The sequence below is a fragment of the Ranitomeya imitator genome, chromosome 4, assembly GCF_032444005.1.
Source record: "Ranitomeya imitator isolate aRanImi1 chromosome 4, aRanImi1.pri, whole genome shotgun sequence".
Classification (NCBI taxonomy): Eukaryota; Metazoa; Chordata; class Amphibia; order Anura; family Dendrobatidae; genus Ranitomeya; species Ranitomeya imitator.
The window spans coordinates 302,860,000-302,873,394 of record NC_091285.1 but is presented as its reverse complement, the minus strand read 5'-3'; the positions used below and the strand labels follow the sequence as shown (position 1 = coordinate 302,873,394).

The following is a 13,395-nucleotide window of genomic DNA, read 5'->3' as shown; positions in this document are numbered from 1 at the left end:
TGGCGATGCTTTTTGTACCACACTGTTTCTCTGACCCGACTTCTGCCAGCCGCGCACCTATTACCTAGTTCTGTACCACCCATCACCTCTATGGGACCTGTGGGTATTACGGCTGCGCTGATCTTACAAGCTCGCTTTCCTATCTGGGCCATGAAAGGCAGCAATGGGAATATCCCTTTAAATGTTGGAGACCACAGGGCAGTCTCTGCACAGGCACAGTCCGCCGGCTTCACCAGAACCCTCCACTGCCCCTGAAGTGTCCTGTGTACCGATAGTAGCGAGGAGATACACGGCGCCGCCGCACTGCCAGTGACCCGGGCCGGGAGCGGAGCCAGCAGCACACCGCCACCACGTACACGGCCAGCTGCCCGGCGCTATCAGACAAAGAGCAGCAGTGTGCAGAGCCGAGGGGCGGGCCGAGGCGTCTCATTGGCGGGGCCAATAGTCAGTCTCCCGACAGCCCCGCCCCACTCACGGGGTTCTTCTTTCTGCTAACATTTCAACAAACAAGTTAAAAATCCCTGAGTAGAAGAAAACAAACTGTGATTGGCTGAACACCGGCCTGTAAAACGAGGGACACTTTTCATTGGTCAGGCCAGGCAGCAGCTGCTGCGAGTCTAGCCTATGGGAAGCTGCTCTTGTGGTGACGCGCCTGTTGCTGGCGCTGTTAGTTAAATTGAGGGGGTGTGGAGGGCTGTTGTTTGTAGCCGGGGAGCAGCAGAGATGGAGCCGGGCAGAACGGAGCAGAGCGGCGGGTATAAGCTCTCCGGTTACAGGAGGGAGAGCACCGGCACACCGCCAGTGCCAGTGCCAGTGCCGTCAGCCCGGGACATAAAGGTTGAGCAGGAGAAGCTGTCCGGAGTGGTGAAGAGCGTGCACCGGAGCCTGCGGAGGAAGTATATGGAAGGTACGGGGCAGGCCCAGACACAGCACTGCTTGCTCCTCGCTGCATGCTGGCCGTAGCCACTGCTGGGGGCATCACCTTCATCCAGTGTAGCCCTGGTGACGTCACAGTACTCTGGTGATGTCATAATATCCATGCAGTGAGGTCATAGTGTGCGTGCATAGATGCAAGGCTGCCTCGGTGAGGTCATAGTGCGCGTGCAGGGCTGCATTGGTGAGGTCATAGTGCGCGTGCAGGGCTGCCTCGGTGAGGTCATAGTGCGCGTGCAGGGCTGCATCGGTGAGGTCATAGTGCGCGTGCAGGGCTGCATCGGTGAGGTCATAGTGCGCGTGCAGGGCTGCATCGGTGAGGTCATAGTGCGCGTGCAGGGCTGCATCGGTGAGGTCATAGTGCGCGTGCAGGGCTGCATCGGTGAGGTCATAGTGCGCGTGCAGGGCTGCATCGGTGAGGTCATAGTGCGCGAGCAGGGCTGCATCGGTGAGGTCATAGTGCGCGTGCAGGGCTGCATCGGTGAGGTCATAGTGCGCGTGCAGGGCTGCATCGGTGAGGTCATAGTGCGCGTGCAGGGCTGCATCGGTGAGGTCATAGTGCGCGAGCAGGGCTGCATCGGTGAGGTCATAGTGCGCGTGCAGGGCTGCATCGGTGAGGTCATAGTGCGCGTGCAGGGCTGCATCGGTGAGGTCATAGTGCGCGTGCAGGGCTGCATCGGTGAGGTCATAGTGCGCGTGCAGGGCTGCATCGGTGAGGTCATAGTGCGCGTGCAGGGCTGCATCGGTGAGGTCATAGTGCGCGTGCAGGGCTGCATCGGTGAGGTCATAGTGCGCGTGCAGGGCTGCATCGGTGAGGTCATAGTGCGCGTGCAGGGCTGCATCGGTGAGGTCATAGTGCGCGTGCAGGGCTGCATCGGTGAGGTCATAGTGCGCGTGCAGGGCTGCATCGGTGAGGTCATAGTGCGCGTGCAGGGCTGCATCGGTGAGGTCATAGTGCGCGTGCAGGGCTGCATCGGTGAGGTCATAGTGCGCGTGCAGGGCTGCATCGGTGAGGTCATAGTGCGCGTGCAGGGCTGCATCGGTGAGGTCATAGTGCGCGTGCAGGGCTGCATCGGTGAGGTCATAGTGCGCGTGCAGGGCTGCATCGGTGAGGTCATAGTGCGCGTGCAGGGCTGCATCGGTGAGGTCATAGTGCATGGGTGAAGTCATATTGTGCGCACAGGTAAGCACTGGTGAGGTCATAGTGAGCGTGCAGCGCTGCATCGGTGAGGTCATAGTGCGCGTTCAGTGCCGCACTACCGTAGAGACGACATAATCCCCGTGCAGCCAGGGCTGTGGAGTCGGTAAGCCAACTCCAAGTCCTCAATTTACATGACTCCAACTCCACCAAAATGGACTCCGACTCTACAGCCCTGCATGCAGTGCTGCATCGGTGAAGTCATAGTGCCCGTGCAGCACCTCACTACCGTAGAGATGACATAATCCCCGTGCAGCGCAGCACCAGTAACGTCATAATGCCCACGCTAGTGACATCATAATGGCCATGCAGCACTGCTGTAGAAACATCATAATACCTGTGTAGCGTTGCAGTAGCGCCGTTGTAATAACCATATGGTGCAGTGCTCATAATGAGGCCCTAATATCCATTGATTGCAACGCTGTACTGGTGACCTGATACCCATGCAGTGCCGACTATGTAATATTACACTGGTGACCGAATTCCCATACAGTACAGTGCTTTATTGGTGACCTAAAAATACCCATACTTAGAAGCAGCCCTGGTGAGGTAAGAATACATTAGTGACCTGGTACCCATACCGTGCAGTGCTGATGTAATACTCATGACCTGATAACCATACAGTGCAGTGTTGCCGATGTAGGTGACCTAATATCCGTGCAGTGCTGATGATGTAATAATGCACTGGTGACCGAATATACATGCAGTGCTGATGTAATAATACACGGGTGACCTAATATCCGTACAATGCAGTGCTGATGATGTAATAATACACAGGTGACCTAATATCCGTACAATGCAGTGCTGATGATGTAATAATACACAGGTGACCTAATATCCGTACAATGCAGTGCTGATGATGTAATAATACACAGGTGACCTAATATCCGTACAATGCAGTGCTGATAAAGTGGTTCCCTGAGAGTGCAGTTCTGTTGCCAGCACAGCGGAGCACTGTATCGGTAATAATGCACTGATGACCTCCTGCCAATTCAGGGCTGTGCTGTTGACACTAATGTAGCGGTGATGTAATAATACCTATAGATAATGCACTGTAAGGATGATGTAGCCACGTTCCTTGCTCTGCCAGTGACCTAATAAAACCCACACTGTGCAGCACAAGTCACCCATTATCGCCTGTGACTACCATTGCCCACTAGTTTGTGCTCACATGTTTTGGATTTGAAGTCCAGCTTATATTCAGAAGAGGATTTGTGGCAGGAAGGTTGGGGATCGCTGCTTGGATGTTCCAGCAGATATTAGTCTTTGTCCCATGCAGTGGGAGTGGATGTTCACAAGTCCTTAAACATTGCAGAACCTTCTAATGGTTTGTTTATCCATGAAATAGATAATAATCTGAATTATATACATTTTTTTGGATGGGATATTACCCACCCGTTCTAGTGTGAAAAGTCCAACCTGGGTGCACAATCTGGTCTTATATCCTCATTATAGTTTATCAAAAAGATTTTCAGGACCAAAGCCTTGTGAGTCTCCTCTTGCCTGCCGCCCTCTCCGGCTCATCTTTGATTAGTAGGGCCAGCGTGACACCATCGCTGTGGCACCATGCATGACATTACTTCAGGCCTGTTAAGAGGCATTGAGGAGGATGCAGGGCTCTAGTTCAGCAGCCACCAATAACCGATGTGACTTCTGGACCGGGGACCTGTAAGTCATTTTTTTCTGAACTCGATCTTTTAGGACAGACCATCAATATCTGATCGGTGGAGGTCCAGCATAATGCACTCCCACCGATCGGCTGTTTTTACCAGTAAACGGGACCACACAGCACTGCTTCATTCACGGTGTAGTGGACATTCCCAGGGTCTGCAGCTCGGCCCCATCCCCTCCATTACACCTGAGAACAGGACTGTGCTGTTTGTCTGCAGCACCCAGAGCTGAGCGCAGCTGATCAGTGGGGTGCAGGGTGTACTTTGCTTCTCTACCGCATAAATATCTTATCTAATGTCTGCTTTCAGTGGATCAAAGACGATTTATGGCCTGTTGGCTCGGGTGCTAATACTATTTTACATACACTAGTCTGTTTTTCAAGATAATGGCAGTCTTACAACATCGCCGGTATATTTCATGTGTGGCCGATTTTATTTTTTTTTCTTTCTATCTCCCCATATCCCTCCTCCCTTCCTTTATCATCATTCTAGTCATCTGAGGTTCTTTATACATAAAACTGGTCAAAGTTTGAAAACTCTGAATAACGTATTGTATTACAACACTTGGGAAACACTGAATCTGCAAGAAATTGGGGAACTATGGTCTACTATACACTTGCTGACCGCCGCTGGTTTAATAGCCTGTTTAGACAGGCCAAATACAGTTATGAGCACTAACAATCAATAATTGTCTTCTGCGCTTTAACTGCCATTGTTCTCTGCAGCGCAGATCCTGTTTAAACTGAAGATGTGCTGCCGAGAACGATTAATTTTTTTTAACCCCCTTAGTGACCACCAATATGTCTTTTTACTGACCTGTGATGTAAGGGACCAGCATCCCTCCATAGGTGACAATCTAGCAGCTGTTGGCTGTACACGATGGCTTGTGACAACAATTTGTGTTGGTACTGACTATTGTTGTTTAACCCCGTAAATGCTGGTGTCAGTAATGACTACAGTATCTAGATGGTTAGCAAAGTATGAAGGCTTCCTCTTTATTCCCATCAGCACCCTGAGATCTTGATCGTTTTGTCCTGATGTTTGCCATGGCAATTCATGGCCAAATAATGCCTTTAGATTCTGCCAGCTATAGCGGCCTGTTCACAAGTTCTAAACCTTTAGGTGCTAAAAATCCATTTCTTCATTCCTGTTATGCCATTTTGCATTAGTTCCTGAAAAGCACTTGAAGGGTTAATAAACTACCTGACAGCAATTTTGAATACAATGAGGGGTGCAGTTTTTTAAAATGGTATCACTTTTGGGGGATTATAATATATATTTTAATTTTTGATATTTTTATAAATAAACATAGAAAACATCAAAATATATTTACCATTCTCATAAAGTACAATGTGTCCCAAAAAAGCATTCTCAAAATCATTGAGATAAGTTGAATTGTTCCAGAGTTATTACCACGTAAAGTGTCAATGGTCAGATTTTTTTTTCTTTTAAATTTTGCCCCGTCACTTAGCGGTCAACAATCATTTTCACCCGATGAACGAGTGTTTTGCTCGGTCATCGGGTGATCGGCCGCTTGTTTAGACTACGTGATTATAGGGAAGAAAACGTTGTTAGGAATGCTTGCTCCCGACAATCATGACCTGTAAATGCATCGGCTTTATAGCAAAAGTTGCATACACTCGTGATTTATTCTTTAACCCTTTTAATCCAAATATCTTCACATGTAGCAATGCACGGTAATCTGTCGATTAGGTCATAAATTCCTCAAATCTAAAGCCAATAACCTAATGAGGATGAGGCTGTCCCTTCTATTCCCTGATGACAAATATCGAAGGGAAAGATGGATTGATTGGATGTCAACATATCCAATTCTTTTGGTCAATAAGTTGCCACCAGAGGAGTCTGGCAGGAACGTACACCCCTTTAAATATTAAAAAAACACACACACACACACACACACACACACACACACACACACACACACACACACACACACACACACACACACACACACACACACACACACACACACACACACACACACACACCCCTACCTGGTCAGGCTGATGCCCCATAGTCTGTTGGCTGACCCACCAATATCTGTGTATGGGGCCTCCTGACTCTTCCCTAACGTTAGATGTTGGTGGAGAAAAGCAATAAGCCTTTCCGGTTTCCAACAGCCAATCCTTTTCGTTCTCTGCTAGAGTAGTAGTTAGACTAGCAGCTATCTAATATGTATGGAGGCCATTATTCTTTCCATACATACAATTTACTCTAGGTTTGTACACAAAAGTGCATCAGGGTTTTCAACTTTAATTTTTTGCTTTATTCTGAACAGCTTTTCAAAAATTATGGACCAGCAACATTTTTTCTTTTTTTTTTTTTTTTCTTTCTACAATTGCATTGAAAAACTGTAGCAAATCTAAATTGCTGTGAAGGTGTCTACGGATCATAATTTTCTTATGAAGATAGTAGCCACACAGACTGTGTACTCTACATTTCTTGCTTTGCATTTCCTATTTTATTTCTTTTCAAACTCCCTTTTGGCTTTGCTTCGCTATTGCCCCAAAAGCTACGTTCACACATTGCAGTTTTGCAGTGTTTCTTATTTTTTTTTTTTTTTTGTTAGGAAGGGGAATACTCCTCTCTTGGCTCCTCCACCATCGGTGCAGCACTGCCAGTCTGCAGAGATCAACATCCAGGTGTTCTCAGCAGACCAGCGGGAGACACAATTCTGACTACTGAGGACTTCTGCAATTTTGGGAGGTCTGTATCCATTTCTTTTAAAGGGAACCTGTCACCCCGTTTTTTCAGATTGAGATATAAATACTGTTAAATAGGGCCTGCGCTGTGCGTTACTATAGTGTATGTAGTGTACCCTGATTCCCCACCTACGCTGCGCAATACATTACCAAAGTCGCCGTTTTCGCCTGTCAATCAGGCTGGTCAGGTCGGGTGGGCGTGTTCACAGCGCTGTTTCTTCCTCAGCTTTACGTTGGTGGCGTAGTGGTGTCCGCATGTTGAGGTGACTAATCCACTGTGGGTACGTGAACAAGGAGCGCGCGATCTGCGCTATCACCCCCTGTCATCGGTGGGGGTGGCCATCTTCCTGGGGCCGCGCGTGCGCAGATGGAGTGCTCTGCTGCACGGGGCTTCAGGAAAATGGCCGCGGGATGCCGCGCGTGCGCACAAGAGATCGCGGCGGCCATTTTCCCAAAGCCGAGTTTGCATCTCGGCTTTGGGAAAATGGCCGCCGCGCTCTCTTGTGCGCACGCGTGGCATCCCGCGGCCATTTTCCTGAAGCCCCGTGCAGCAGAGCACTCCATCTGCGCACGCGCGGCCCCAGGAAGATGGCCGCCCCCACCGATGACAGGGGGTGATAGCGCAGATCGCGCGCTCCTTGTTCACGTGCCCACAGTGGATTAGTCACCTCAACATGCGGACACCACTACGCCACCAACGTAAAGCTGAGGAAGAAACAGCGCTGTGAACACGCCCACCCAACCTGACCAGCCTGATTGACAGGCGAAAACGGCGACTTTGGTAATGTATTGCGCAGCGTAGGTGGGGAATCAGGGTACACTACATACACTATAGTAACGCACAGCGCAGGCCCTATTTAACAGTATTTATATCTCAATCTGAAAAAACGGGGTGACAGGTTCCCTTTAAGGTCCGAGAAGCCCAGCACCTGCGCACTGCAGTATTTTGCTCTGCCCTCAGCAGGGCAAACAAAGTACGCCTGCGCCAGAGCCACGGCAGAGGACATCATCGTATGAAGATAGGAGGACCCGGACCGGACCGGGACGCCCATCGGATCGGACCGCAGCGGGACTGCCCCTGGGTGAGTATAATATAACCTGTTTTTTCTCTTCGCCACGACAGCACCCACTTGAGAGAGGGGATCCGCCCCTAGGAACAGGAAACCCTATGGAGAGAATAAAAGGGGCGGTCCCCCTCGCTCCCACAGTTGGTTTCCTGTTCCTACGGGAGACCTGGAGAGAAGAGGATTCCCAGCCTGGATGCCGCTTGCGCGGTTTACCTGAATAGGGACGGCAAGGGCTCCAGGGCTGGAAGCGGCGTCGGGGGTCCTGTCTCAGCTTCCCCCCTCTGCTGGCAGGTACCGTGAGGCCAGGATCGGGGAGGCACCTGGCTCACGGAGAAGTATCCAGCAGACCTGCGGGCCGGACCACTGGGGTAAGATCCTGTGACGCCAGCCTCGGGTGGCGCACAGGCAGCGTGGGGCCAGTGATTTCTCCCCCGGAAGTATTACTACAACTTCTGGGGTGATGGAGGAGGAGGACGGCGCCTGCGTGATCGCTGGATAGAAGCGCAGGCGCGCACAGCAGAGCCGCAACCCGGATGTAGTGGTCACTTCCGGGTGCGGCAGGAAGAAGATGGCGGCCCCCATAACAAAAGGACGCCGGCGTTGATTCCCGGCGTCCATCATGGCATCTCCTCAAGAGACAACGTTGCCTTCTTCTGAAGCTAACGCTGTTACACCAGGAAGCCGGACTAGCAGCCGCAGATCATCCTCCAAGAGCGCCAGGGAGAAAAGATCGGACCGGTCGGTTCCTCCATCTGTGCCTCCGTCTCCTCCTCTCCAGCCGGTATTATGACAGCTTCAGGGGTGAGTGTATGTCTACCCTATTTTAAGCTGATTGTACTCCCTCTTTCATCTAATTCCCTAGGTTAAAAGAACAGGGAAATCCAAACATAAGCAATGTGCCTTATGCTCTCAGCCGCTCCCGGATACCTATTTAAAAAAGTTATGCCAGTCTTGCATCGAATCCACCTTACGTGAGGAGTCTTCAGTAAGGTCGGATGATATACGTAGCATGATAAGAGAGGAGTTGCGAGCTTTTCGAAACTCGGATAAAATTCCTGGAAGTAGGAAGAAATACAGCTCTCCTCTATCTGAACAGTCATCTGAGGTTGAGGATAAGGAGTCGGACAGTTCCCAAGAGGTTATATCCTCGGAGGGTGAACAGGATACATGTTTCCCTACAGAAAGCATTGACAATTTAGTCAGATCTGTACGCAACACCATGGGTATGGAAGATACTAAGACCCTTAAAACACCTCAGGACGTGATGTTTGCTGGCCTGTCAGTGAAAAAGAGACCTTCCTTTCCTATTATTCCAGCAATAAAGGAGTTAGTCAAAAAAGAGTGGGAAAGCCAAGGGCAAAGAGGGTTGCCGTCTTCCTCAAAACGTCGCTATCCCTTTAATGACGAGGATTTCTCCAAATGGGTAAAAGCCCCAAAAGTAGATGCAGCAGTGGCATCCACTTCTAAGAAATCTTTATTGCCTGTTGAAGATTCAGGATCCTTGCAAGACCCGCTCGATCGGAAAGCAGACTCCCTTTTAAAAAGAGCTTGGGAATCCTGTACAGGAGCTTTTAAACCAGCTATCTCGGCCACATGTACTGCTAGATCCATGATGGTTTGGTTGAATGATCTGGAAGAAGGCTTAAAAGGTGGCCTTTCCCGAAATAAACTCATGTCATCTATCCCGTTAATTAGAGGAGCTACTGCCTTTTTGGCAGATTCTTCGGCGAATTCCATCCGATTAGCAGCCAAATCAGCAGGGCTAACCAACGCGGCTCGCCGCGCCTTGTGGCTAAAGGGGTGGAAAGGAGATCCACAAACAAAATCCAAGTTATGTGGTCTGCCCTGTCAGGGTGAGTACCTATTTGGTACTCAATTGGATGACATTCTTACCAAAGCGGGTGAGAGGAAGAAAGGGTTCCCCAATAACACTTATCTTCCATCTTATAGGAGAGCATTCCGAAAGCCCATGTTCAACAGAAGACGGGACTATAAAAACCAGGACCGTTGGGCTAATAAGGACTTTAAGCAGAAAGGAGCCTTCTTCGGAAAACGCCCTTTCAAACCTGAGGATAAACCCCGCTAGGACAGATCTACCCGTTGGTGGTAGGTTGTCCTTCTTCTCCACACAATGGCTGGCAATAACCTCTAATTCATGGGCAACTAGCCTGATAACTACAGGCCTAAAACTAAGATTTTCTCAAGTTCCCCCGGACTCGTTTTGTTTGACTTCCTTAGGTTCACCATCACAACAAGAGGCCTTGGAACAGGAAATAATAACTCTCCTGTCCAAAGGAGTATTAGTGGAAGTCCCTTTTCATCAAAAAGGAAGGGGATTTTATTCCCCTTTATTTTTGATTTCAAAACCCGACGGATCATATAGAACAATAATTAACCTTAAGAGACTAAATGTCTTCTTAGAGAACCAAACTTTTAAAATGGAATCCATCCGGTCAACTATTAAGCTTCTGTTTCCCCATTGCTTCATGGCAGTTCTTGACCTTAAAGATGCATACTATCATCTTCCAATCTTCAGAGAGCATCAACAATATCTACGGGTGGCAGTTATGGTCAAAGGTCAGATACGGCATTATCAATACACATCAATGCCCTTTGGACTATCAATAGCCCCTAGAGTTTTCACAAAACTAATGTCAGAGGTAATGTCATATTTGAGGTTAAAAGATACCCTCATAATACCCTATTTAGATGACCTATTGATAGTCGGGAACTCTCTTTCTCAATGTCATCAACACTTATCTGATTCAATTTCATCCTTACAGGGGTTGGGTTGGTTAGTGAATTGGGAAAAATCTAAATTGTCCCCCACAACTGAGCAAAAATTTTTAGGAATTATTCTAGACTCTACAAATCAAATGTGCTTTCTTCCCGAGTCAAAACAAATAGCAATCATAAACAAGGTACAATCAGTGATTAACCACCCTCTAATTTCCCTAAGAGAAGGTATGTCCCTTCTTGGTTCCTTCACTTCTTGTATTCCAGCTGTTCCGTGGGCCCAATTCCATAGCAGGAAATTGCAGTATACAATACTTCGTGAGGAAGAAAGGTTACATGGCCGATTAGATACTCGTATTTCCTTAACGACAGACGTGATACAATCTCTCACTTGGTGGTTAAATCAGAATCATCTTTCCAGTGGGGTCCCCTGGGTGGTTAAACCATCAAAAACTGTTTTCACTGACGCCAGTCCTAGTGGTTGGGGAGCACATTTAGAAAACCAAATAGTACAAGGTCTGTGGTCTCCTAGAGAATCGGATGATTCTTCTAATAAAAAAGAGCTGAAGGCTGTTTATCATGCCTTATCTGAATTTCTTCCGCAGTTACACGGAACACATACAAGAGTCTTCTCAGACAACATGACAGCGGTAGCATATATAAACCACCAAGGAGGAACAAGATCGGAAGGACTCATGTCTATAGCCAACGATATTCTAGCCATGGCAGAGGAACACCTCCTGTCCCTATCGGCGCTACATGTGAGAGGAATCGACAATTCGAGAGCAGATTTCCTCAGTCGCCACACTCTCCACCAAGGAGAGTGGGTTCTAAATCGTCGTATCTTTTGTATGATAATAAAAAAGTGGGGCACTCCCGAGATAGATCTCTTTGCGACAAGACAAAACAGGCAAGTCAAAAAATTTGCATCATTGTTCCGATCTGACAATCCAGATATCTTCGACGCCCTACAAGTACCATGGGTATTCAAGAAGGCATATGCCTTTCCCCTGCTGATATTACTTCCGACAGTGATCAGGAAGATAAGGGAGGACAGAGCAAACGTGATCCTAATTGCTCCATTCTGGCCCAAGAGGCCATGGTTTTCCTGGCTGAGAGCCATGTCAATCTCAGACCCATGGATCCTCCCGGAGGATCGGGATCTTCTCTTCCAGGGCCCCTTCAACCACCCTCAGGTGAAGGGTCTACGGTTAACGGCCTGGAACTTGAGAGGCAGCTGCTAAAGATGAGAGGGTTCTCAAACAAAGTGATTGACACTCTTCTACTAAGTAGAAAAAAGTCCACTACCTCCATCTATGCAAGAGTGTGGAAAAAATTTCTAAACCTCTACCCAACAGCCCTGTCAAACGAAATTCATATTCCTATAATTTTAGAATTTCTTAAAGGGCGCGATCTAGGTCTGGCAGTCAGTACCTTTAAAAGTACACATTTCTGCGCTGGGGGCTTTATATGGTCTTGATATCGCAGGTAATAAGTGGGTAGCCAGATTTGTTGCAGCATGCCAGAGGTCAGAGACAGTCCGAATTCCCCATGTACCACCTTGGGATGTTAATTTAGTTCTCGAAGCTCTTACAGATCACCCTTTTGAGCCTCTACATTCAGCTCACATAAAACATGTCTCCCTCAAGACAGCTCTTCTTGTCGCCTTAGTATCAGCGAGAAGAGTAAGTGACATACAGGCACTATCGATAGATCCTCCTTTCGTGTCTATATTCCCAGATAGAGTTGTCCTTAAGACAGACCCTTCATACTTACCCAAAGTATGCACTAAATTTCACAGATCGCAAGAAATTTTCCTTCCCTCCTTCTATGATAACCCTACAAGTCAGGAAGAACAAAAATACCACACATTAGATGTGAGGAGAGCCATATTAGCCTATTTGGATAGGACTAGCGCCTGGAGGAAGAGCAGGGCTCTCTTTGTTTCTTTCCAGGGTCATAGAAAAGGAGCTGGAATCACGAAGGGTACTTTATCTCGGTGGATTCGAGATGCAATATGTCTGGCCTATTCATCCAAAGGGGAGAATCCGCCTGAGACCGTAAGAGCACATTCCACCCGGGCGATTGCATCATCCTGGGCTGAACGAGCGGAGGTTCCGGTAGAACAGATATGTAAGGCCGCAACCTGGTCTTCGCCTACTACCTTCTATAATCACTATAGATTAGATCTATCTGCCTCATCTGACTTATCCTTCGGTAGATCAGTCCTTGACACGGTGATCCCTCCCAAATGACTATCTCTGAAAGTCTCTCAAGTGGGTGCTGTCGTGGCGAAGAGAAAACACCGGATTACGTACCGGTAATGCTCTTTTATAGAGCCACGACAGCACCCCTTCACTTCCCACCCTTATAGGTTTTTTATTAGGAGCACGGTTAAGGGTGTTTGGTTCTTGTAGTTAGCCATGCTTAAGTTAACTAGTTATAAACGATGATATTGAATGACCTACTAAAGTCTGGTGGGCGGTTCCTCGCAATCTCTGTAAACCCAACTGTGGGAGCGAGGGGGACCGCCCCTTTTATTCTCTCCATAGGGTTTCCTGTTCCTAGGGGCGGATCCCTTCTCTCAAGTGGGTGCTGTCGTGGCTCTATAAAAGAGCATTACCGGTACGTAATCCGGTGTTTCTTATCTTTCAGGTTACATCGGGGGCTTATCTACAGCATTACAGAATGCTGTAGATAAGCTCCTAAAGGCGGTGGCCGCAGCTTATAGGCAAAAAATGAGGTGATAGATCCCCTTTAACCCCTTTCTGACATATGACGTACTATCCTGTCGAGGTGGGCCCGTATGACCACTGACGGGATAGTACTTCATACGCGATCGGCCGTGCTCACGGGGGGGAGCGCGGCCGGGTGTCAGCTGCCTATCGCAGCTGACATCCGGCACTATGTGCCAGGAGCGGTCACGGACCTCCCCCGGCACACCGCGATCAAACATGATCGTGGTGTGCCGGCGGTATAGGGAAGCATCGCGTATGGAGGGGGCTCCCTGCGGGCTTCCCTGAGACAACCGCAGCAACGCGATGTGATCGCGTTGCTCCGAGGGTCTC

The 13,395-nt window shown here is 48.7% G+C and overlaps 1 protein-coding gene across 1 annotated transcript in view; it reads left to right on the top strand.

Moving 5' to 3' along the window:
* Positions 1-687: 687 nt before the first annotated feature.
* Positions 688-13,395, top strand: part of SAMTOR (S-adenosylmethionine sensor upstream of mTORC1) — a 61,611-nt gene continuing 48,903 nt past the window's right edge. The window contains exon 1 of the mRNA XM_069764808.1: positions 688-907. Coding sequence (XP_069620909.1) covers positions 724-907 — 184 coding nt within the window. The 5' untranslated portion in view covers positions 688-723. The remainder of the gene's footprint in view (positions 908-13,395) is intronic.